General features: G+C 52.1%; 2 protein-coding genes across 6 annotated transcripts in view; one reads left to right on the top strand and one right to left on the bottom strand.

The window, feature by feature from the left end:
• Hsf1 (heat shock transcription factor 1) overlaps window positions 1-9,281 on the top strand; it is a 24,441-nt gene extending 15,160 nt beyond the window's left edge. The window contains exons 2-14 of one of the 5 annotated variants that reach the window (XM_023723878.1): window positions 3,298-3,406; window positions 3,939-4,075; window positions 4,363-4,487; window positions 5,952-6,027; window positions 6,101-6,162; window positions 6,262-6,358; window positions 6,466-6,602; window positions 6,702-6,974; window positions 7,449-7,535; window positions 8,236-8,341; window positions 8,426-8,491; window positions 8,588-8,633; window positions 8,710-9,281. In XM_023723878.1, coding sequence (XP_023579646.1) covers window positions 3,298-3,406; window positions 3,939-4,075; window positions 4,363-4,487; window positions 5,952-6,027; window positions 6,101-6,162; window positions 6,262-6,358; window positions 6,466-6,602; window positions 6,702-6,974; window positions 7,449-7,535; window positions 8,236-8,341; window positions 8,426-8,491; window positions 8,588-8,633; window positions 8,710-8,915 — 1,527 coding nt within the window. In that variant the 3' untranslated portion in view covers window positions 8,916-9,281. Of the gene's footprint in view, window positions 1-3,297; window positions 3,407-3,938; window positions 4,076-4,362; window positions 4,488-5,951; window positions 6,028-6,100; window positions 6,163-6,261; window positions 6,359-6,465; window positions 6,603-6,701; window positions 6,975-7,448; window positions 7,536-8,235; window positions 8,342-8,425; window positions 8,492-8,563; window positions 8,634-8,709 lie in introns of all 5 variants that reach the window. The other 4 variants (XM_012516408.2, XM_023723879.1, XM_004638877.2 and 1 more) reach the window with 4 other exon arrangements.
• A 1,452-nt stretch (window positions 9,282-10,733) lies between these two features.
• Window positions 10,734-22,626, bottom strand: Dgat1 (diacylglycerol O-acyltransferase 1). Its single transcript, XM_004638876.2, has 17 exons — window positions 22,254-22,626; window positions 15,245-15,332; window positions 13,297-13,337; window positions 13,137-13,222; window positions 13,001-13,053; window positions 12,813-12,918; window positions 12,607-12,714; window positions 12,446-12,520; window positions 12,253-12,356; window positions 12,126-12,164; window positions 12,012-12,053; window positions 11,895-11,939; window positions 11,705-11,817; window positions 11,560-11,625; window positions 11,390-11,477; window positions 11,237-11,299; window positions 10,734-11,135 (listed from the first exon to the last, which is right to left on the bottom strand). The coding sequence occupies exons 1-17, from the start codon at window positions 22,460-22,462 to the stop codon at window positions 10,980-10,982; spliced, it is 1,482 nt and encodes a 493-aa protein (XP_004638933.1). The 5' UTR covers window positions 22,463-22,626; the 3' UTR covers window positions 10,734-10,979.
• Window positions 22,627-22,711: the final 85 nt, after the last annotated feature.

Below are 22,711 nucleotides of genomic sequence, written 5' to 3'. Positions count from 1 at the left end.
CTGGCATGTGGTGCTGGGGGATTGAACTGCGGTCCCTGTGCTTTGCTAAGCTTGTTCTAAGTAGGTGCTTTAGACCACTGAGCCATCTCACCAGCCCCTTGCAGGTGCTTTAATCTGCTGAGTTATTTGACTGGCCCTAATGTCTCGTTTCTGCCTCTCACAGGCAGCTTCTGCTTCCCATTCCCCTGTGTATGAGTCACACTTTCCCTGTTTTTATGCACATCTTAGGTATTTTATCGAAGACTTGTACATTTTAGCTAGTACATAGTAGGACTTCAAGTATCTGTCTCCTACTCCTGTGCCTGTTTCTGTCCCGTTTCCTGCGGGCTAGTGACTTGGTAGGCTCACACACCCAGTCCTCAAGCTCCAGTAATTGCTCTCTGGCTATTGTGTTGTTTTTTTACAGTAGCCCTGAGTACACAGTTGGGACAGTTCAATCTATTTAAATCTGACCCCTGTTGAGGGGCTTGGTTACATTCAGTTTCAGGGTGAGGTTGTTGGCTGCTGGGGTTTTTTGAAGGGGTGTATAATAGGATGTTAGTTGAGCAATGGCCATTTCAGCTCAGTTTAGGTTCTGTCCCACAAAGCAAACTGATATAGCTCCAAACCTTCTGATTTGGAGCTGTGGTTATGAACAATCAAAGATTTGTGTATTCCCACACCTCTCCACCAAAAATGAGCCCTTTAAGGAAGAGCAGAGCACTCCTGATCCCCTAGGCAAAGGCAGGCAGCCCCTGGCAAGGGTATCCCACCCCACATGCCAGCTGGCATGAGATGGATGGCAGCCCAGTGTTATTAGTTACTGGGCCTCAAGGCTGGAGCTAGGGAAGGCCTTTCCCCGGCAGCCACACTTAGTTGTTGCAGGGGATGAGCCTGGCTGTCTGCCCCTCCACTTATGGTTCACCTTGAACACTGAGCCTGCTTATGCCAATGGTATCCCTGAGCCTTGAGGGGAACTAGGGTGGGGTCCCTTCGTCTGGCCATTGCCTTCAGCCTGGGGCTACAGTGACTGGGAGCATGGGAGTTGGCTGTCTTACAACTGCAGTGATCTTCACTAAGTAAACGTTCATTTGTTAGATATTTTAGAACAATTTCCAGAGCCTTTCAAGTGGTCTAATAAGCTTTGTGGAAAGTGGTCCACAGATTTCTCATACTGCCTCTCCAAAAATGGAATCAGAGTGTAGTTTTCTGCATACTGATTCTTGATTGGCAGTATTTTTTCCCTCAGTGGGCCACTGTCTCTTAGCAGGCCTCTGTGGCAGCTAATGCTCTAGGTCAGTGGTAGTAAAACTGTGGCACAAGTTCCACAGTGGTGTTTATCATTGAAAGCTCTAAAAATGTTTGCCATTACTTCTCTAGGCTGTGGTCGCTTACATGGTTCTCTAGTTTTTGTGTTGGGCAGTTCCATCACAAATTGTCAAGATAGCTGCACGTGATGGTACACACCTGTAATCCCAGCACTCAGGAGGCTGAGGCAGGAGAATCACTGCAAGTTCAAGGCCAGCCTGAACTACATAGTGTCTCAAAAAGACAAAATAAAATGCCAAGGTGTGATCCCTTTTAATTATTCCTACTTGGAGTTTCTTTCACTTTTTGAATGTTTTTCATAAAATTTGAGAAATTACTGGCTTTTTTTTTTTTTTTTCCTGAGACAGGGTCTCACTGTATTTTTTTTTGTGGGGGTGGTTCCTGAGACAGGGTTTCATTATGCAATTCAGGTGGGTCTTGAACTCATTTTGTAGCCCAGGCTGGCCTGAAACTCTCAGCAATCCTCCTGCCACAGCATCCAAAGTGCTGGTGTTATAGGCATGTATCACCACACTTGGCCAGTGGCTTTCACAACTAACTGTGTGGCATCTATTTTTTGTTGGTAGCTACTACAGTATGCAGTTAACTCAGTCTAGACCAGAAATTTCTTAAATGCCTTCAGCCAGTGAGTCTGCATTTATGGTTCACCTTGAACACTGAGCCTGCTTATGCCAGGTTCCAGGGTCAGCAGAGTTGAGATCTCAGAGCCCTCTTTGGTTTCTTGCAGGCATATGTACTACTTTACAAAGACACATGGCCTCTAAGTTCCCCAGAATTCTCAACTTCTCAGGACCCTAATGTTAGATTCCTCCTTTACCAGCTTTGCCTTTTAAACTTTCTGGTTGCCCTGTATTAACATGGCAGCAGCTACAGCCCTTAGAAATTACCTCTTGCTGGGCGTGGTGGTACATGCGTGTAATCCCAGTACTCAGGGGATGAGGTGGAGGATCAGTACAGATTTTAGGCCAGTCCAGGCTACATAGTAAGTTCAAGGTCAGCCTGAATTACATAATGAGACCCTGTCTCAAAAAACCAAATAGAACGAATGAATGTAAGCCAACCAACCTTGCACTTAGAATCTTCTTCCAGGGAACTGCCTGATACTGAGAGTCCTCTGTAATGGGTCCTGAAGGAGCAACAGGCATCGGCTTTCAGGGCTGCAGGAGAGGAGTAGAACCAAGGCTCCGTGCAGCTCACTCCTGAGAAGCAGAAAGACTCAATCTTATTGCTGCTGTTTACTGGTTCCTTCTCAGAGACCTGGAAGAGCTGACAGCATTTACCAGTTTTCTCCCCGCTGCTCAGAAGCCCTTCACTGCTGTTTCTACTCAGTGCAGTTTGTGCCTATGCTTATTTTTATGCTTCTGTGTTGGAAAGCAGCTCCTTCCATTAAGCACCACTAAGCTGTCTGGTTTCTTCTGCCCACATCACAGTTCCCACCACCAATAAGGAGATCCCTGCTTCACTGTCCCTTACTGATTGATTCCTGGGCTCAGGTACCACCGAAGAGCTGCCATCCCCTCCCTCTGTGTGGCCCAGCTCTCCATCCATGACTCCTCCCCTGAGCCACCATAACTAAGTTCAGAGAAGACTGGCTACACATGCAGGACTTCACAGTTTTGTTCATCTGCCAGCAGAATAAGGTTGCATTTCTGGGCATTACTGTGTCTTTCTTGAGTGGCAAGAGATTTGGTCCCATTTCCTTGGCTATCTTAGTTTGAGGTTTTAGCTGTTTGCAAGGAAAATTTGCTGACTAAGCTAAATGCCAGTTCCCTAGATGATGGGGCCAGAGTGCTGTGGGCTTTTCATGAATGTAATCACAGCATATAGGAACCACAGAGCAAGAAAACTCTTTTCTAGCTGTGTGGCCTCCACCACCCAGCCCTAGGCCAGTTGGACAGAAGACAGGCCGAGATCTCAGGGGTAAGTACTGCCTTATGCCAGCCCCAGGATAACTTCTGTTATACACAGCTTCCTTGTGTCTCCTCACAGAGTGGGAACAGTTTCCATGTGTTCGACCAGGGCCAGTTTGCCAAGGAAGTGCTACCCAAGTACTTCAAGCACAACAACATGGCCAGCTTTGTGCGGCAGCTCAACATGTGTGAGTATAAGATGGGGTGTGCAGGGGCCAGGGAGATGACTCAGTGGAATAAGCGCTTGCCTGGCAAGCGTAGGGGCCTGAGTTCAATCCCTGCTTCGGGGAAAAAAAAAAAAATCATTTGGGGCCAGGGAGATGGCTCAGTGGAATAAGTGCTTCCCTGGCAAGCGCAAGGGCCTGAGTTCAAACCCCGCTTCTGCAAAAAAAAAAAAAAAGATGGGACGTGCAGCAGAGGGCTGTATTCATTTGACCTTGTAGTGGAAGGTGAGCCCTGGCTTGCTTTGGGGCTGGGGTGGAGTGCCATTCCTGGGGTGGGAGGGTCCTAAGGGGTGAACCTGAGGGACTCGGGGGAGCCTCTCCCATATACAAGGAGTGGAACTGGGGATTGGGACACAGCTCAAAGGTGGAACACTTATGTAATGTAGGAGGAGCTGTGTGGGGATAGGGTTTCCCTCAGGTAGAAACCACTCAGTCATGGTGGGTGTGGGCTCTGGCCTCTGACCTCATGTGGACCTGCCCTTCCATGTGTTTGCAGATGGCTTCCGAAAAGTGGTCCACATTGAACAGGGTGGCCTAGTCAAGCCAGAGAGGGATGATACTGAGTTCCAGCACCCATGCTTCCTGCGTGGTCAGGAGCAGCTCCTGGAGAACATCAAGAGGAAAGTGACAAGCGTGAGTGCCCAGCCTTGGACTCCCTACATGGAGTGTGTAGAGCAGTGTCCACACAGTATGCCCCCAAACCATTCCTTTCTGACAGCACACCACACACACATACACACATGCACACACACGCACGCACACACACCCCCAACCAACCCTTCAGTCTTCACATTGACAGGCCTATCCATGGCTCTTCCCACTGCATCCCAGGTCTCTCTTTCCCTGGGATCCACTACAGTGTGGGAGCCACCATGCTTCGGTGCCACCTTAGAGACATTTGTTCCTCACCTTCAATCCAGGTGTCCACCCTGAAGAGTGAGGACATAAAGATCCACCAGGACAGTGTCACCAGGCTGTTGACAGATGTGCAGCTGATGAAGGGGAAACAGGAGTGTATGGACTCCAAGCTCCTAGCCATGAAGCAGTAGGTCCCATGGCTTGGGAGGGATAAGGAGGCCCACCCCCACCCATCCCTGCAGAGGGCTGCTCTCCAACCTCCCTCAGACCCAATTGCCAAGACTTCTGTGCCTGAAACTCTTGAACCTGCAAGTCTCTAAGTCTAGGACACTCCTAGGTAGTGCCCATTGCCTTCACTTCCCATTCTCTTGCTGAGCCATCCTCCTGTCCTGGGAAGGTCAGTCTTGCCCTGGTTCCTGTGCCCACAGGCAAGCTGAGATTTGGCCCCTCCCTGGGGGTCAGAGCTATCAGGAGGTTGACCTCAATATCCAGCATTGCCTGGCACAAAGTATCACCATTCTCAGATGCCTCCACATGGGCCTGTGTGCAGAAAGCAGTTCAAGCTCTTTGTAGAAGCCCTGTGGCTTGGGGGCCAGGGAGATGGCTGAGTGGAAAAAGTGCTTCACTGGCAAGTGCAAGAGCCTGAGTTTAATCCCCGGTTCCAGAAAAAAAAAAAAAAAAAAAGAAGAAGAAGCCCTGTAGCTGCTACATGACCTCATGGTGTCCCCCTCCCCGCCAGGCAAGACCTGGATTCTTGGAAAATCTGTGGCAGCAGCCTAGCATATGAGAGGCACTGAGAAATAGGGCCATCCCTAGTAAATCAGCATAGTTGTCTTCCCACGGACTTCCTTGGCTTAGTATGAGAGGTTCTTATGGCCCCCAAATGTTAAAGGAGTCCTTGGTATTCAAACTCCCCACACCAGGATCTAGCAGAACCCATGGACTTTGAGATCAAAGTCAGGCCAGGGGAATGAATGTGGCCATTTCCTGGGGTATGGGAACAAAGATTGGTTTGGGGCCTTTGTAGAACCAGCCCCCTAGAGTGTCAGATGAATTATGGCCCTGTTTACTTGGGTGGTGGCAAAAGTGCTCAGGTAATTCATCTCACCAACAGAGCCACCTCAACCCTGGTGAGGGCCCTGGGGCCCCCACAAGGCACAAGATTTCACCATGTGTCACTGTGGCCCAAAAGGCATGGGCTACTCTAGAACCTGTCTCAGCCCTCTTAGTGGGGGCAGGTGGCTGAGGCTGGGGCACAGCTCCAAGAAGAGAACCTGGGAGGGCCAGCCAGCATTGTGCCAGGATCTTGATGTACACCAGGCAAGATCTACCCACTTCTGCCTTACCCCCAGCCTTTCAGCCCCACCATGGTATTTTTGTGTTCCCTAGAAACAGTGCGGTGGGCTAGGGATATGGCTCAGTGGTAGAACTCTTGCCTTGCATGCACAAGCCCCTGGGATCAATCCCCACTATCACAAAAAAGAAAAAGAAGGAAAGAAATGTTATGGGGCTGGGAGGGCTATTGGTACTAGCAAGACCCTCTGCACCAGTTTTGTCTCCTGTGCCTTTACCTGCCTGGGTTTGAGGGAGGTCTGTGCAGCCCTGCCCAGCTCCTGAAAAAGGTCCCCACTGACTACTTCATGTGTCACAGTGAGAATGAGGCCTTGTGGCGAGAAGTGGCCAGCCTGCGGCAAAAGCATGCCCAGCAACAGAAGGTTGTCAACAAGGTAAGGCAGAGCTGGTGGCCGGTGGGTCCCTCCACAACTGGGCCAGAGTGATAGTGTCCTCTCTGCCCCACAGCTCATTCAGTTCCTGATCTCACTGGTGCAATCAAACCGGATCCTGGGCGTGAAGAGAAAGATGTAAGACTCTGGGGATACCTGTCCCTCCACCCAGGCCCAGGTATCCTTGCCTCTTCCATTGCATCCTGGCAGGCAGCTAACCCCACTCTTCTCCTGCAGCCCCCTGATGTTGAGTGATAGCAGTTCAGCACACTCTGTGCCCAAGTACACCCGACAGTACTCCCTGGAACGTGTCCACGGCCCAGGATCGTACTCGGTAAGCATCAACCAGGTGGCACAGCCACCAGGTATGCGGGACACTATGGGGCTGTGCTGCCACAGGCTACAGACACATCTGCATGTGGCCACTGTCTTTGATTGCAGGCTTCATCCCCAGCCTACAGTGGCTCCAGCCTCTATGCTTCAGACTCTGTCACCAGCTCGGGACCCATAATCTCCGACATCACAGAGCTGGCTCCCACCAGCCCCCTGGCCTCCCCAGGCAGAAACATAGATGAGAGGTAGGCCATGTCACTAGCACTCCTGTCCTGTGGGCCCAAAGAAGAGTTGGGAGTGGTGGAGCCAGCTGAGGCTCCTCCTGACACCCCCACTGTGTCCAGGCCCCAGTCCAGCAGCCCTTTGGTGCATGTCAAGGAGGAGCCCCCCAGCCCACCTCGCAGCCCCCGGGTGGAAGAGGCCAGTCCCAGGCACCCGTCCTCTGTAGACACTCCCTTGTCCCCGACCGCCCTCATCGACTCCATCCTGCGGGAGACCGAGCCTGCCCCTGCCACCTCAGCCACAGCTGTAGTCGCCACTGAAGCTAGAGGCCACACCCCCTCACCCACACCCCCTTCTGCTTCTGAGAAGTGCCTCAGCGTAGCCTGCCTGGACAAGTGAGTACTGCTCCTGTGCATGGAGCTTGGGCCTTTGCTGGGACTGTCCTAGAGGGCTAGCACAGGGTGGTAAGGAAGGTAGGACCTCCAGGGCCCATGGGTACAGTTTGCTGAGGGTGGGTAGGGCAGACCTGAGTCCCATGCTCACATACAAACCTCTGGGTTTGAGGCTGGGGGCAGAAGAGTACCACCCAGACCACCACAGCCTCCATCCCACAGGAGCTAAGGGTACATGAAAGGGCCCCATCTTCCTAGGATTCCCTGCCACCTTGCTGCTGCCGTTACCCTCCTGCAACAAAGCACAGGGCCCTGGTATCTGTGATGCTGTACATACTGGGGCAGGATATGGGGAGTAAGGGCTCAGTCTTGACCACCCCTTAGGCCCTGCCCCAGAGGCTGAGTAAACAAGGGTAATGGGCCCCTCCCCTGGCCTCTGCCTGCAATTGGGGGGGCTCTTGTCTTTGTATCTTGCAGTTTGGCTCGCACTCCACAGATGTCTGGGGTCGCCCGCCTCTTCCCCTGCCCCTCTTCTTCCTTTCTGCATGGCCGAGTCCAGCCAGGGTTAGCGCTGCCCCCAATGGGGAGGGAGGAGGGCTCTGCCAGAGCTCGGGCCCCTCCCGCAGCCACGGACCAGATCCTAACCTGGGTATAGCGCGCTCACCTTGCCTGGTGGAGGATGCCCAGGGGATAGCCTCTCAGGCTCTGCATCTTCACCAACTCCCCTGGGCATAGGCCAATAGCTGTGACTGGAACAAACTCCCACCTGGCCTGGCCATCACTGCAGGCAGGATATAGGGTGTCTTACTGAGCTTCCCTCAGGGTGGGTGGGCCCAGCGGCACTTCTGGAGCCAGCATGGCTGCCATCCCCATGGCCCAGGTATGCCCAGTGGCCTGGGGCCGAGTCACAGTGGGCCGAGGAAGGGGCGGATCCAGCCCTACTGAGTACAGCCCTGTCTCCCTCCTTGCTGTCTTCCAAGCACAGTGACAAAACCTCCTTGAACCTGAATAGCTCTGCCCCCCCTCTCATTTCTAGAGCTGACACCCTTGTCCTCTGCTGCCTTTTTGGCCCAGCTACTCTCACCAGGACCATGCGCGCGCGCGCGCACACACACACACACACACACACACACTCCGCCATCCCCCAATCCCATGCTGTAGAGGCCCTCCTGGGGGTGCTGCCAAGGGGAGCCCTCCCCACAGAGATGCGTGTCTGGGTTGAGGGACCTAGGCCAGTGGTTTATCTGCCCTCACCTTGGGCCAGGAATGAGCTCAGTGACCACCTGGACGCTATGGACTCCAACCTGGATAACCTGCAGACCATGCTGACCAGCCATGGCTTCAGCGTGGACACCAGTGCCCTGCTGGACGTGAGTTTGCCCACTCCACCCGCCCTGCCCTACCTGGCCACCAGCCAGCCCTGACTTCCCTCCCTCCATCCCTCCCTCTCACAGCTGTTCAGCCCCTCGGTGACCATGCCTGACATGAGCCTGCCTGACCTTGACAGCAGCCTGGCCAGCGTGCGTAGGCGGGCAGGGTGGGGGGCAGAGGGGCCTCACAGCAGCCCTCATGGTTCTTCTTCCAACCCATAGATCCAGGAGCTCCTGTCTCCACAGGAACCCCCCAGACCTCTTGAGGCAGAGAACAGCAGCCCCGACTCAGGTGAGCAAGCCCCGTGCCACCTCCCCACCCATTCTCCTGCCTTCTTCCCACCCCACACCTGACCCCTGCCCCACAGGGAAGCAGCTGGTGCACTATACGGCGCAGCCCCTGTTCCTGCTGGACCCAGATGCCGTGGACACGGGGAACAGCGAGCTGCCAGTCCTCTTTGAGCTTGGGGAGGGCTCCTACTTCTCTGAGGGGGATGACTACACGGATGACCCTACAATCTCTCTGCTGACAGGCTCTGAAGCTCCCAAAGCCAAGGATCCTACTGTGTCATAGAGACCCCAAAAAGAGGCAGGCTGGCCTGTGGCCTGCCCCCATCCCAGGACAGGTTCATAGTGCTGGGGTGCCCTGGATCAGCTTCTATAGCCCCAATAGGGGCACAACAAAGGGACTTGGGGCTAGGCAGTGCCTCAGGTGTTTTGCAGGTCCTGAGGTCTGCACACTCACTGCCCTTGCACCAGCCTGGGAGTCCTGGTTTGGTTGGGGCTTTATAGCCACACTTTGGACTGACCCTGCAGGTTGTTTATAGAATTGTATTTTGGATTTTTTACATGAGGGTCCCCCTTCCCTTTCACAGAGAAATATATAAACACAGACGGGCAGAAAAGAGTGATAGTAACATATAAATGGACAAGCTCTGTGCTGTGGCCTCCCGTGTTTCTTCCTGCCCTGGGGTGATGATATTCAGGTGCAAAGAAATGGCCCAAAGTAGAGAGGTCACTGCAGGCCTGGGTTTGGTGGCATAAGGAAAGGGCAGATGCCTCAGAGCCAGTTTTTGCTCACAGCTCTGGAAGAACAGGGAAGGGCAGTGACACTGAGTTGCTAGTAAGCCCCCTTAACCCCCATTCCTGAAGTGTGTCCACTCAAAAATGGGGACTTAAGTGGGCATACCTGTAGGAGGGGTAAGAGCAAAAGACCCCCTTCTGTTCTTGTGAAGTGCTGGGCTGGCTTTGGGGCAGAAACAGCCTGCTCCTGCTGTTTGGATGAGCAGTGTGCATGCCTACCTCCCAGGTCAGGCCCACACTGTTGTAGGAGAAGCAGGCCAGCCCTAGGTCACCCTGTCTGCCCGGGAATTCACCTACTACTCACTGTCCTCAGCAGGCCAGGATAATTGCTACCAGTTAGGCACTGTCTGCACCTTCGGGTCTGTAGGCCTTTCTGAGGGGCACCAGCCAGGATAAGCAGCCCCTAGTTAACCTGCCCTCCTTTCACTACCATTGCTAGTGGGATGATATGAACCAGTTTAATCAGGCTGAAGCAGCACAGCCCTGAGGCCACCACCCACTTCTCACAGGCTTCCCCCATCTTACTGGGCCATAGCTGTAGGTCAGAGAGCTAAGAGCGGTCTAGCTCTAATTTAATTCAGGCACAGCTACGGAAGCCTTATTTTCAGGGATGTGAACCAGGTTCCCCTACAGCAGTAATGGCAGGCCTTTGAGAGCTTTATCAATGACAGCCCTCTCCAGTACAAATGCCATATGCTATTATTGCTGTAGAGGCAATGAGGAAACAGGCCAACATAGACCCTGCTGAGAGACCACCCCCAGTGAGTGACTCATGAACACACTGTATGAGCTCTAAGCCTCTTCTCAGACTGCCAGACGTGAGAAAAGCCCTGAACATTTGGTGACTGGCCTACCCATCTGAAGCCCACTCCCATGTGAAGTCCACACCCAGGAAGGTTGAGCATCTTTTCCCAAGCAAAGGATGAGTATAAGGTGTCTAGATTGGTCAGGGAATCTCATCTTACCCTGGGGTCCACAGAGCCCTAGCTCTACATATGGTAAGAAAGGAAAGGGCAGGACAATAAGTATGACTTCAGCTGGACCTTCACCCCCAAACCCTGCCTTGCTGTTCACCTTCAGCTAGGCTACATCATCCCTTTAATGCTTGTGCCCTACTCTTGCAACTAAGCAAGCTTGTCCATATACCCAAGGTCACTGACACTTAAGGTGGCTGCTGACTGAAGTGGAAGGGTACGGTGAAACCCAAATACAACATCACAGTCTTAGCTGGAAGCATAAGGACCACTGGCCTCACTGGGTTTGAGCAGCCCTTCCCATCAGTCCCCATACCCCCAAGCAGCTGAGGGAAGTCACTCCAGACAGCACTTTTATTGACACCCTTGATCCCTGGTCAGCATACTCAAGACACTCCACCAGCTGGATATTACTGTTGACATCTGTGATGGGAACAGAAGAGCGCCCCATAGGGGCATAGAGGCCTTCCAGGGCAGAAGGATGTAAGCAGTCAGGCCACCTAAAGAACTCCAGGCCCAGGCAGAAGACAACTGTTGGCTCTGGCTATGGGCAATGAAGAGAAGCCAGACTCGGGAGCAGCTCAGGCCCCTGCTGTTGAGGGCTCATAGTTGAACACATAGTAGTCATGGACATACATGAGCACAGCCATCGGTTGCCCAATGATGAGTGTCAGCCACACAGCTGCATTGCCATAGTTGCCTTGGAAGATGCGGCCCACAATCCAGGCCAGCGGAACCTGGCAACAAGTGGAGATAAGATTCATCAGCTATAGTAACTATAAAAAATGGGGCTTGGCACAAACAGGTAGGAGGTAGGCTAGCAAGGCAGTTTACTTACTTGAGCCATCATAGCTGTGAAGGCCCAGAGGCGGAACATTCGCAGGGGGATGCTCAACACATACTGCAGAGAAGGGATTAGGTGGTGTTAGTGTCACAACCATTGGCCACCCTCATGTCCCAAGGTGAGTTGAGACACCCACAGAGCACTGACCTCATGGAAAAAGGCTGAGGCTAGGAACACTCCTGTCCTGGCCATCCATTTGCTATTGCCTCGTCGAACCAGGGGCTTGTAGAAGTGTCTAGAGAGGAAGTAGCTATGGGATGAGGTCCTGGCAAGAGCCCCAGGCTATATCCATACCCGATATGCACACAACCACCCACCTGAGGCACCACTTGTGCACCGGGATATTCCAGTTCTGCCAGAAGTAGTTGACAGACTCTGCGTTCCTGGGGGTCAGAGACAACAGGATAAGTAGGATACCCTGTGACCTACCAAGCCCCCAGGGCCATTCTCAGGGCCACCCACCACCAGTCTCGGTAGAACTCCCGGTCTCCAAACTGCATCAGCTCTGCCACAGCATTCAGGCAGGAGTGAAAAAGCCAGTAGAAGAAGATGAGCCAAATGAGATGGTTGGGTACCTGTAGAGGGAGGGGCTCTAGGTTATAGAACAATTTCACCCTCAGACTCCACCCAACTGCCAGCCAGTGACACTCACCGCCAGCTTCAAGAGACGTTCAATAATACGTGAGTAGTCCATATCCTGCAGAGAAAGATTGCTTCAATCTCTGCCTCCCCCACCTACACCCCAGCTGTAAGACTGTGAGATGCTCACCCTGAAGGGCTTCATGGAGTTCTGGATGGTGGGGACCATCCACTGCAAAGGAGGGCACCATGTCAAATTCAGCCATGCTGGCCCTACCATCCACCCCCTGTCTCCCCCACTCACCTGCTGGACCAAGCCAACCTGGAGCTGGATGAAGAACAGCTGAGGGAAAAACCCAGAGAGCAGTCACTAAAATCCCAGCCACTACCAGGTCCTGCCCCTGGTGGCTTTTCCAGGGAACAAACCTTACCATCTCAAAGAGCCGCCGCAGCAGAAAGCGTTTTCGGATTCGGGGTGAACGAGGAAAGTTGAGTTCGTAACACAAAGTAGGAGCAAAAATGAAGTAATAGAGATCTGGAAGGGAATGAGTGGCTGGAATCAACAGAGATCTGACTGTTCCCTCCCATACACAGGGCCCAGACCCCATCTGCAAAGGTGCTCACCACGGTAGGTCAGGTTGTCTGGGTAGCTGACAGCACCCTGGGCACTGTCCCCACTGGCTTTCTTGCCTGCAGAGGCTGAAAGCAAATGAGGGCAGAGGGTGGAGTGGGGTTTGCTATCCAGGCACAGCCTTTGAGGTAGGCCCAGCCCCCAAATCCCTCACCAGCCTTGGACTTAGCCCTGTGCTGTCGGCACCACAGGTTGACATCCCGGTAGGAGAAGAGCTTGAGGAAGAGGATGGTGTACGCTGTCAGGGCCAGCGCGGAACCCACTGCAGAAAAGGCATGCTCAGCCACAACCCACCACATACCCTGGGGATCCAAGCCATGAGGCTGAATCAGGGCTGGCCCAGGAAGAATGGAGGCATACTTGGAGTGATGGATTTGTCCAGTAAGGCCACAGCTGCTGGGAAGCAGAGAATAGTGACGAGGTTGGCCACGTGCAGCAGCAGCCCCACCTGCTCTGTCATGGTGCCCTGTTGGGGGGTGGGGACATACTTAAGGCCTCTGGGACAGGCCTCCAAGGACTGTGGTAGGGAAAGAACAGATACTGCTTACCGCTGCCAAACACTTCTCAATATGGAATGCAGCCACAATAAAGACATTGGCCACTGAGAACAGAAGCATCATAGGGCAGGTTCAGGGCCCAGTCCACCTTGTGCCCACCCATGGCCCTCCTTAGAGCCCAGCTCACCAATGATCAGACATGGGGCAGGCCAGCTGTAGGGATCCTTCAGGAACATAGACACCACCTGGATAGGATCCACCAGGATGCCATACCTAGGGGTGGAGCAGTAGGGGCCTGAGTGGTTGTAGACCCAGGCCTGGGGGTAGGGCCTCTAAAAAGTACTCACTTGATGAGGTTCTCCAAAAATAATCGAGCATTGCTCAGGATCTGCAAGAGAACATCAAGAGGGCTCATCCCTCTGAGGACTGACCAGAATCCCACTAGTACCTCCCAGCTCCCTTTAACACCCCTGGAGCAAGAGGTCAGGGTGGCATCCTCTGCGTTACAGACCCAGTCCCTCTGGTCTTCACACTAAATGCTGAGATTTACCACAAACTAGTCAGTACAGATCGGAGAGGTGTATCTCACTATCCCATGCAGAGGGGCTAACCCTACTACAGACATTTCCAGTAGAAAGCAGACCTGTAGTTCATAGCACTTATTCTTCTCACCAAGCTGAACCACTGAGGAACCCAAAGCCAAACCCTTAGTCTGCCACTAGGTGTCATCCCCAAAGTCATGCCTGCTAGGAGAAACTAGCCTGGGCTGAACCCCAAGGACTAGTTTGGGAGTGAGGAGGCCTTGTGCTAGCCCATGAGCCAGGCTGGTCCCTGCAGTGCCCAGCTTGGCAGCAAGAGGCTTCAACGGGATGGTAGGCCCTAGAAGCGGAGGGAAGATCTCATCATAGCTGAGAGAGACAGGAGGTACTTTGTCCCTGCCCTGCCTCAGCTGTTTTACAAGACTAACGTCTGAGGCCCAATACAGTCTCTAAGGACGGACACAGGCCCTTCTTCCCCTGCCATCAAAACAGGCTCCTGGCTCTGGCATGGGATTAGATGGTTCGCCTGTTCTATCTCACCTGCAAAGCACCTGAAAGCCAGGTACTGATGCCACCACATCATCCAACTGCCCAGAGCTCAAGTCTGAAACAGTAGAGGTCATGGTGCTGTGGAAAAGCAACACCAGCAAGGGAACACTACAAGGGAAAGCTGTCCTGCTAGCCTGCTGCCTCAGTACTCGGAATTCCATATTGTCACCCACACTGTGGACCCTCCTGAGCATCCACAAGGCACATACCATATATAGAGAGGACTGATGGAAACCAGAACAGCTGTGACCTACGCCTACTGGGCCAAAGGGTGCCAAGAGAATACACAGTGCTGCCTGGCCTGGATGAGGGCTTCCCTGGCCAGTAACCTCTTTACAGACCCCAGCCTGGGTTAAAAATGGGACATGTCATCTCCTGAGTGCTAGGCTGGCCTTGTGCCCACGATCTCACCCTCTAGGCCTCATGATCCCCAACAGGATATGGCAGGTGGTGGTAGGTGGAGCCCTTCTACATTGACAGCCACATAAGCTGTGCCTAAAGCAGAGGCTGACACATGGGTAGGGGTCAAAGGCCTTGGACCATATCAGCCCTGAGTGACAAAAACCGAGCACAAGCAGCACCTTGCCCTAGACCCACCCTTCAGGCTGCCCCTTTGAGCCTTGGACTCCAACTGGCCTCTGGGGTGGGGCTATGGCCATGCCCCCACAAAGTGCCAGTGAAAACTAGGTCCCAGAGCCTGCAGACATTGGACACCCCTCCAAGCTTCACTAGGACCCAAAGCTAAGGATAAGGAGTCAGGGGCTTCTAGAGCAGTTGTAGCTATAGAGTATTGGGGGTTCCCACAGCACAAGACCACACATTCCCACAGAATGCCCCTTCTCTCTGCCCACCCCACATGGCCAAGAGGACCCTGTACCCCAGAGACACAGATCACAGCCTAAGTCCTTGAGCTCCAGGTGTAATGCTAAGCCTCCCCACTACCCCCATGCCCTCCTGGTATCCAACAAGACCCCTGTGTGACCAGTGCAAGTACCACCTCTGCTTTCCTCGCCAGCCCAGGGATGGCAGCCACATGGGCTATGGTCTTCCCGGGGCAGCTGCAATTTTTTTTTTTTTTTAAATAAGGGTAGCTATAATGTGCTCTTACACCCCTGGTACAGAACCTATGCCCAGGATAATGCCAGCCCAGACAGCTCTGCCATACCTGCCTACAGGTAGGCCTGCTCCAATACCCCAGTCTACTTACCAGCATCACCACACACCAATTCAGGATGCCACGGTAGTTGCTGAAGCCACTGTTAGAGCTGAACAAAGAATCCTGCAGGCGATGGCACCTGGCAGAGCAGGGGACAGGCTCTTCGGTAAGGAGATGCCAACAGGAAGGCTGGGTCTACCACTATAACCTATCTTTTCTGCTCACATACCCCACTCTACACTTACAGTAGAAGGAGAAGCCAGCCTAAACTATGGCAGCAGCCACATGGTCTGTAGGGAGCAAAGTTTACAGGAGCACCCAGAGGCCTTCCTTAGGCATTGAAAGGGGGCACATCACAGCAGGCTGGAGCTGGCTGGGCCTACATGGCTTAAGCTCCCCATGCCAGGAGCTTGCCCTTGCTCCCCAAAGGCCCCGACTACAACCAGACTCAAACCACCAGAAGAATCCAACCCATGAATATGTGAAGTATCCAGCACTGCAGTGCTGGGAAAAAGGGTAAGGGTGGAGTCCACCCAGATCAGTAGGCCCATCAGCCACCTAAGAAGACCAGGAGTCCTCACTACAGCCCAGAAGAGCTTCTTCCAGGCCTGAGGGAGCACAGGAACTCAATAAAGCAGCTGACCAAACATTATGCCTAATATGCACCTTGACGTGGTCCACGTTCATAAGCTCTGTGGTCATGTCTAGACTGGAAGTGCTAAGAGTCAAGCTGTGAGCCAGATATCTGATGGAAGGACCCTGCAGCAGAAGCAGGTCCCATTTGTGAAAGCACCCACCCGTATTGGAGTGGAAGACACCAACAGACCCCGCCTGTGAAGAGGAGTACTGAGAGTGGCAGAAAGGCCACTGGGGCTGGATCTTGGCTCTGCCCAAGCCAAAGACAACAGGAACAAGATCACAGCCTATGTGCTAGGAAGCAGCACCCTTGCTCACTCATCACCTGCAGCCCTGCCTTGGCCTCCAGCAGCAATGCCACCAGGAAGCCACATACAGCACAGAGCAAGTTCTTTGTTTCGTAAGAGAGGCCAGTGCCTCCCTTTTCCTCTTACCACACCCATGTATACCTCACAGAATCTGGGCAGTGGGAGCCGGGTAAGGGTAGCAGAGGCACCATAACACAGATATCCTCTTAGAACTGGTCTTGCCCAGAAAAAAAGCATGGCTTTGGTCAGAGTCAACAGCTGAGCACTCACCCAGGTAAAGAAGGGCCAAGGAGGCTAAAGGGCAGTGTTAACAGGGCCAACCTCTGACCCTCAGATCAGTGTCTGCTTGGCACCTGGCTTCCTCCACATTATCTCCCAGTAGACCTTCCTGCCCTTCTCAGACTGAAACACCATGGTCGACAGCTCTATATTAACCCTAGTCCCAACCATTGTCCAGCCCCCTCTCCCAGATTCAGGCCTGTGCTTCCTGGATCTACTCAAGTCTATTTTGACACACACAGTGAAACTGTGGTCTTACCTAAATACTTCTTCCAAGCTCTGTCCTTACCTTTATAACTAACAAATAGCACTACCCCCAACTAGCTACACTCACTGCCTGTCCTCCCCAGTGCCCTAGCCCCATGAAGCAAGCAGATAGCTTCTCTAGACCTGTCTGCTAGACTAGGCATCTCCAATCCCCCTGTCCTCCAGGCTGAAGCCCATTTACTAAAACGAGAACTGATCCCCAACCCTTTTGGCTGTGTTGAGCCACCACCATCATTTGCTGTTTTCATATCATCATGACTATTTCAAAACAGTGTGACCTCTATGTTCATCTCCAAAATGAAAACAGGAATAGGAAATCTTTCTTGCCAAAGACAATATCCTAAGTTACTTTTTTTTTTTTTTTTTTCTATAATATGGGTACCTGGAATCAAACTCAGGACCTCACACTTGCCAGGCAGGCACTGCACCACATAGCTAAAACCTAGGCCCCCAAAGACAATATTCTGAGAGCTTTTTCAACTCCTCCCTGTGGGACACCAAGGGACCACCCACACATGTCCTTAGGTCCTTCCATGGCCTATGAACCAGGTCCATCTTTAGGCAGCAGCCACACTACACACAGCTCAGCTGTGCTGACCCCTCCCAAGTCAGAGGTCTCTGACCCAGGGGAAGAACCCCTCCATATACCAAGGCATACTAGGATACACGCTTGCCAATGTGGTCAGCAGCAAATGGGCTGGAGGGCAGGCCACAGGGATGGCAAGAGGAGAGGCGGAAACTGGCCAGCCCTGCCAAGAGCTGACTTTGACACTCTCTAACCCACTGGATGGCCTGCCAGTATTCTGTGCCTTTCAGCTGTCCTACACCCACTCCCCCGAGCCAAAAGGACAAGAAACAGCCTTTTTCTCCTAAAGCTCCAAGCCTAACCAAGTGGACTCCAGGCAGTGTCCTCTCTTTCCTGTCTCTCACTCATTCTCACCTGTAAGATAACAGCCATCCCCACAATGCACATGCCAAGGTCTGTATCATACCCAATGGCTAAGCTTCCAATGACTTTTTTTTAAATTTGTGTGTGTGTGTGTGTGTGTGTGTGTGTGTGTGTGGTCAGCTCAGCCCACCAGGGGACGGGGCTAGCTGGCAAGTGGTGCTGGGGGATTGAACCATGGTCCCTGTGCTTTGCTAAGCTTGTTCTAAGTAGGTGCTTCAGACCACTGAGTCATCTCACCAGCCCCTCCAATGACTTTTCAAGGACCACACGGTCTAGCTCTAGGGCCAAGCAGAATCAGGACAGAGTGCCAGTTCTCCTTCCAGCTGCCAGCTCTTTAACATTTCGTTTATGCCACCCTCTGGCCAACCCCTGGGGTGCAAGAAATAAGAAGGACTTTCTGAGCCAAACACCCTAGGACAGTAATGACTAACCTATGGCATGTGTGCCCAAGTGGGCTATTATCATTAAAAGCTTTATTTATTTATTTGTTTTGTGATACTGGGGATCAAACCCAGGACCTTGCAGTTGTCAGGCAAGCACTTATGCCTACTGAGCTATAACCTTAACACTCTAAAAGGTTCGCCAAGGGCTGGCGAGATAGCTCAGCGGTCTAAAGCCCCTGCTTAGGTAAGCTTAGGCAGGTGCAGAGGACTGCAGTTCGATCCCCAGCACCATATGCTGTGCCAGTCCCACCCTCAGGGTGGACTGAGCAGGCAAAAAATAATAATAAAAGAAATAAAAGCTAAGTCTAAGAACTAAATTTAAATAAATAAATAAATAAATAAAAGGTTCGCCAAGAACCCAAAACCAGAAAATTCAGCCTAGTGTGGTCATAAACCAAGGGCCAGCTACAGTGTCCAAAGCCTGTAAGTGTAAACAGCAGGCAAAACACAAATGCTGCCTCACCTTTCCATAGGGCAGAAGAAATGAACAGATACCTGGTTCATCTGCTCAGCCCAAGGTAAGCAGGAAGTATTGGGGAGGGGAGAAGATGAGAGCTCAATAAAGCAAACGGAAGACTGGCCAGATAGCTCAGCAGATTAAAGTGCCTGTTTAGGTAGATGCAGGGACTGGGGTTGATTCCCGGCATGCTGTGCTGGCCCCGCCCCTGGGGCGCACTGAGATGGCGATTGAGACTGGGTGCAGTGGTGTACACCTGTAATCCCAGCACTTGGGACGATGAAAACAGGATTATGAATTCGATCTGTGTAGTTAGACCCTATAGACCCTGTACTAAATACACAGAAATTAAAAATAAATATAAATATAAATAAATAAAGCAACCATGCAAGCAAAAGCAGAGTGGAAGGCTGGACTGGGCCAAATGCAGCAATAAGCAGGGAAGAAGACTGGTAAAAGAAGGGTGAGCTTTGGCCCATTCTCAGGAGGGTAGCCAGACTAAAGTCTGGTCCACCAACAGGAAGAATGGAGTCCATCCAGGCATGGTGGCACATGTCTATAATCCCAGCACTCAAGAGGCAGAGGCATGGGGCCAGGGACATAGCTCAGTAGAATAAACCCCTGCCTGGCAAGCTCAAGGTCCTGAGTTCAATCCCTGGTACCGCAAAAAAAAAAAAAAAAAAGTTAAGAGCCTGAGGCAGGAGAACTACTGTAGAGTCTGAGCTCAGCTGGGGCTACACAGTGAATTCAAGATGAGCCTGAGGGGGCTGGGGAGATGGCTCAGCCTAGTGTTGAATAAGCACTTGCCTAGCAAGCACAAGGATCTGAGTTCAAGCCCCAGTTCTGCCAAAAAAAAAAAAACAAGAAACCCAACAAAACAAAAAAAAAATAAAATAAGACTGAACTACACAGCAAAATGCTGATATCTCATATATCTGAGTAACTAAAGATAACAATGTACAGTATATTAACCATTGTTACCCTCCTATCATACTGTTTTGGAATTTTGTTTTTATTTCCTTTTCTTTAAAATAATTTTTTATGAATGTCCATTTTGTATCTGTGTATTCAGAGTGGTTAGGATAGATATATAGTTACATTCTCTTAATGAATAGAGCGATTTGTTCTAATGGTGTTTGTAAATAGGATATCATGTCCACATCTTGTACAGCAATTAACCACTAGGAAGAATGTATGCAATGTGTTAATTATTGAAACTGTCCTACCAATTTGATTTGAAAAAAAAAAAGACTGCTCTGTGAAACTGATTTATATTAAATGAAATTATGCTGTTGAAAAAGTTTTAACATTAATAAAATCTATATGACTAGAAAAAATAAATCAAATTAAATAATTTTTTAAAGTAAAATACAAAACAAAAAGTAAAAAGTAGGGCATTGTGATACACACCTGTGATCCCAGCATTTGGGAGGCTGAGACAAAAGGATCACTGCAAGTTCAAGCCTAGTTTAGGCTATAGAGTAAGTTCAAGGCCAGCCTGAACTTAATGGTGAGACCTGGTCTCAAAAAGACAAAAAATAAAAATAGGCCCAGGCATGGTTTCCTACTCCTGTTATCTCAGCACTTGGGAGCCTGAGGCAGGAGGATCTCCATAAGCCACGCTGGATTAAATAGGGAGTTAAGAGCCCAGCCTGAACTACATAACTGCATAGCAAGATCTTGTCTGTCTGTCTCTCTTTCTTTCTCTTTCTTTATTGGCAAGACCTTGTCTTTTTTTTTTTTTTTTTCCTTCTGCTTTTATTTTGGTGGAACTGGAGATTGAACTAAGGCCCTTGTGCTTGCCAGGAAAGCGCTTATTCTACTGAGCCATCTTCCCAGCCCCGAGACCTTGACTTCAAAAGAAAAAAAAAAAAAAGAAAGAAAGATAAAGAACTGGGCTGGCCAGATAGCTTAGTGTCTGCTTAGGCAGACACAGGGGCCAGGGTTCAATCCCAGGCCTGCTGTGCCGGCCCCGCCCCGGGGAGCACTGAGAGATGTCCAACTGAGACTGGGTGTGGTGGCGCATGCCTGTAATCCCAGCGCTTGGGAGGGTAAAAACAGGAGGATCACTAGTCTATTCTGTGTAATGAGACCCTGTACTAAATACATTAAAAAAAAAAAAAAAAATGGGAGTCTAGCACCCTTACCAACAGGCCTTGAGCCCTGCTTCATTCCCAGGGTTAAAAGACAAACACATAGAACCTATCCACAAGCAAATTATCAACTAGCTCTCTTTTCCAGACCTGGGCAGTGCCCTACCATCTACCACTGCTCTGTTTAATGACACAAGACCTCCACTAAACTGGCCTTTCCCACTTGCCTCACAGGAGCCCCATGCCAGCAGTCACAAAAGGCTTTCTGGCCATTAACAGGAACATGACTACTCCCTCTGCCTATCCCTAGGTGGTGATCTGGTGGGATCTCCCCTCAATCTCACAAAGAACCCCAATTCCCAACCATCCCAGAAGTCCTATTAGCCATTCCCCCTACCTCCTGGAGAGAAAGAAATGGGGCAATCACTGGAGGGCCAACTCCAGGACTTTAGACTTTTCAGGCAGGAGGTACAGGAAGTCAGTGCCCCTCTCAGGAGGGTTAGCCTCCTCCCCAGTAATGCCTTCATGACTCCTCACCTGACCTTTGTTCACACTATGCCTCCTATGCCTTACACTATGGTTATCTTATCTGCCAGGTGAGCCTTGAGAATTCCAAGGGAAGTGATACAGCCTGCACCACAGCTGTCCTCCCTTCCCTGCCTCCCCACGCTTTAGAAAGGCTTGTTTATTAAGAAAGTAAGTCACTGTCATTACCCACCTACTTCCTCCTAGCTTCTCAGCTGCTCCCTGAGCCAGAGTCTCTGAGGATGCATATGAAAGCCAGGGGCAGAGATGATGCCTCAGTAGAATAAGTGCTCCCCTGACAAGCGCAAGGGCCTGAGTTCAATCCCCAGTTCCACAAAAAAAAAAAAAAAAAAAAAAAAGGCTTGGGGTGACCTCAGGGACAGTTTGGAGGAGGAAACTAATGCCCAGGCTACCAAGTTCTCATCATCGGCCATGGTGGATGACCTCATGCTGACATGTCAGTCAAGCAGGGCCCACCTGTAAGTACCTCCACCTCAAACTCCTATGCTCCAACCAGAGAACGAAAATTCTGACATAAGACCTGTTCTGCCTCTCCAATGGGCACTTCTGCAAGGCTCAAGACCTCCCCAGCCTGTGGGTGAGGGATGAACTCTCAGGAGGATCTTCAAGGACAAGAAAGCTCCCGCAATGCCCCCTTCCCTGAGCAGACGCCCACTCTCCTGATTACAGACGGCGCTGAGACCAGGTGGGCCGAAGCTGAGACCAGGCGGGCCGTCCCTGGCACACCAGCCTTTTCTGGGAGCCTTTCCCCACCCCGAGGGTACTCCGCGAGGTGGCCCTTCTGAGGGCCATCTCAAGTCCTCACGCACCTCCTTCCAAACCCGAAGGCAGAGTTACAGGATAGGCGCCAATCTTTGAGGACCTGTCAGAGGGGTGCCCACCTGCCAGCTCGCTCCCCTCCCCCCTCCGCGTGCTCGCTCCTCGACCCATGGTGTGACCTTGGCAGCTGACCCTTTGCACCAAAACTTCGGTGTCCCCTTAGGGCACAATGGTCCCCGGGTTTAAGACCGAACCACTGGGGCCGCTCCAGAGAAACAGAGCAGCGTCTGGGGTCAGAGAAGTGCGGTAAGGCATTCCTCTACCTCAGGTCCAAGGGGCCGCTGCTCACTCCGGCGTCTCCGTCTTTGTCCGGGACCAGGGCCGGCGCGTCCCCCCTGGCTCCTACGTCGGGGCCTGCGATCGCGTCTCGCACGTCCTCCGCCGCAGCCGCGGGCCCACCTCCGCCCTGGCCTGAGGACCGCGACCCAGTCCTCCGGCGCCGGGAGCTGCCCGCACCGCTGCGGTCCCCCATGGCCTCAGCCGCGCCGCCCCAGTCTTGTCCAGCCGGGGCCCGCGACCCCGCAACCCAGCCTCCGGACTCTTGGCAACGGCCGCCACCGCCCCCTGTCGGCCGCCGTAGCCGCTCCTAAACCACTCACTGGCCGGAAGCCCCTGACTAGCGGGTAGTAAATGTGTGCGCTTATTTGTAGTCCGCGACCGGCGAGAGGCGGAGCCTCAGCCGCAGCGCAGAGCACCCTGGGAGTCGCAGTCACGGAGCTGC

This window comes from Octodon degus, unplaced genomic scaffold (genome assembly GCF_000260255.1).
Source record: "Octodon degus isolate 3935 unplaced genomic scaffold, OctDeg1.0 scaffold00104, whole genome shotgun sequence".
Taxonomy (NCBI): domain Eukaryota; kingdom Metazoa; phylum Chordata; class Mammalia; order Rodentia; family Octodontidae; genus Octodon; species Octodon degus.
The sequence above is the reverse complement of the archived record's forward strand: the minus strand, read 5'-3'. Positions and strand labels throughout refer to the sequence as shown.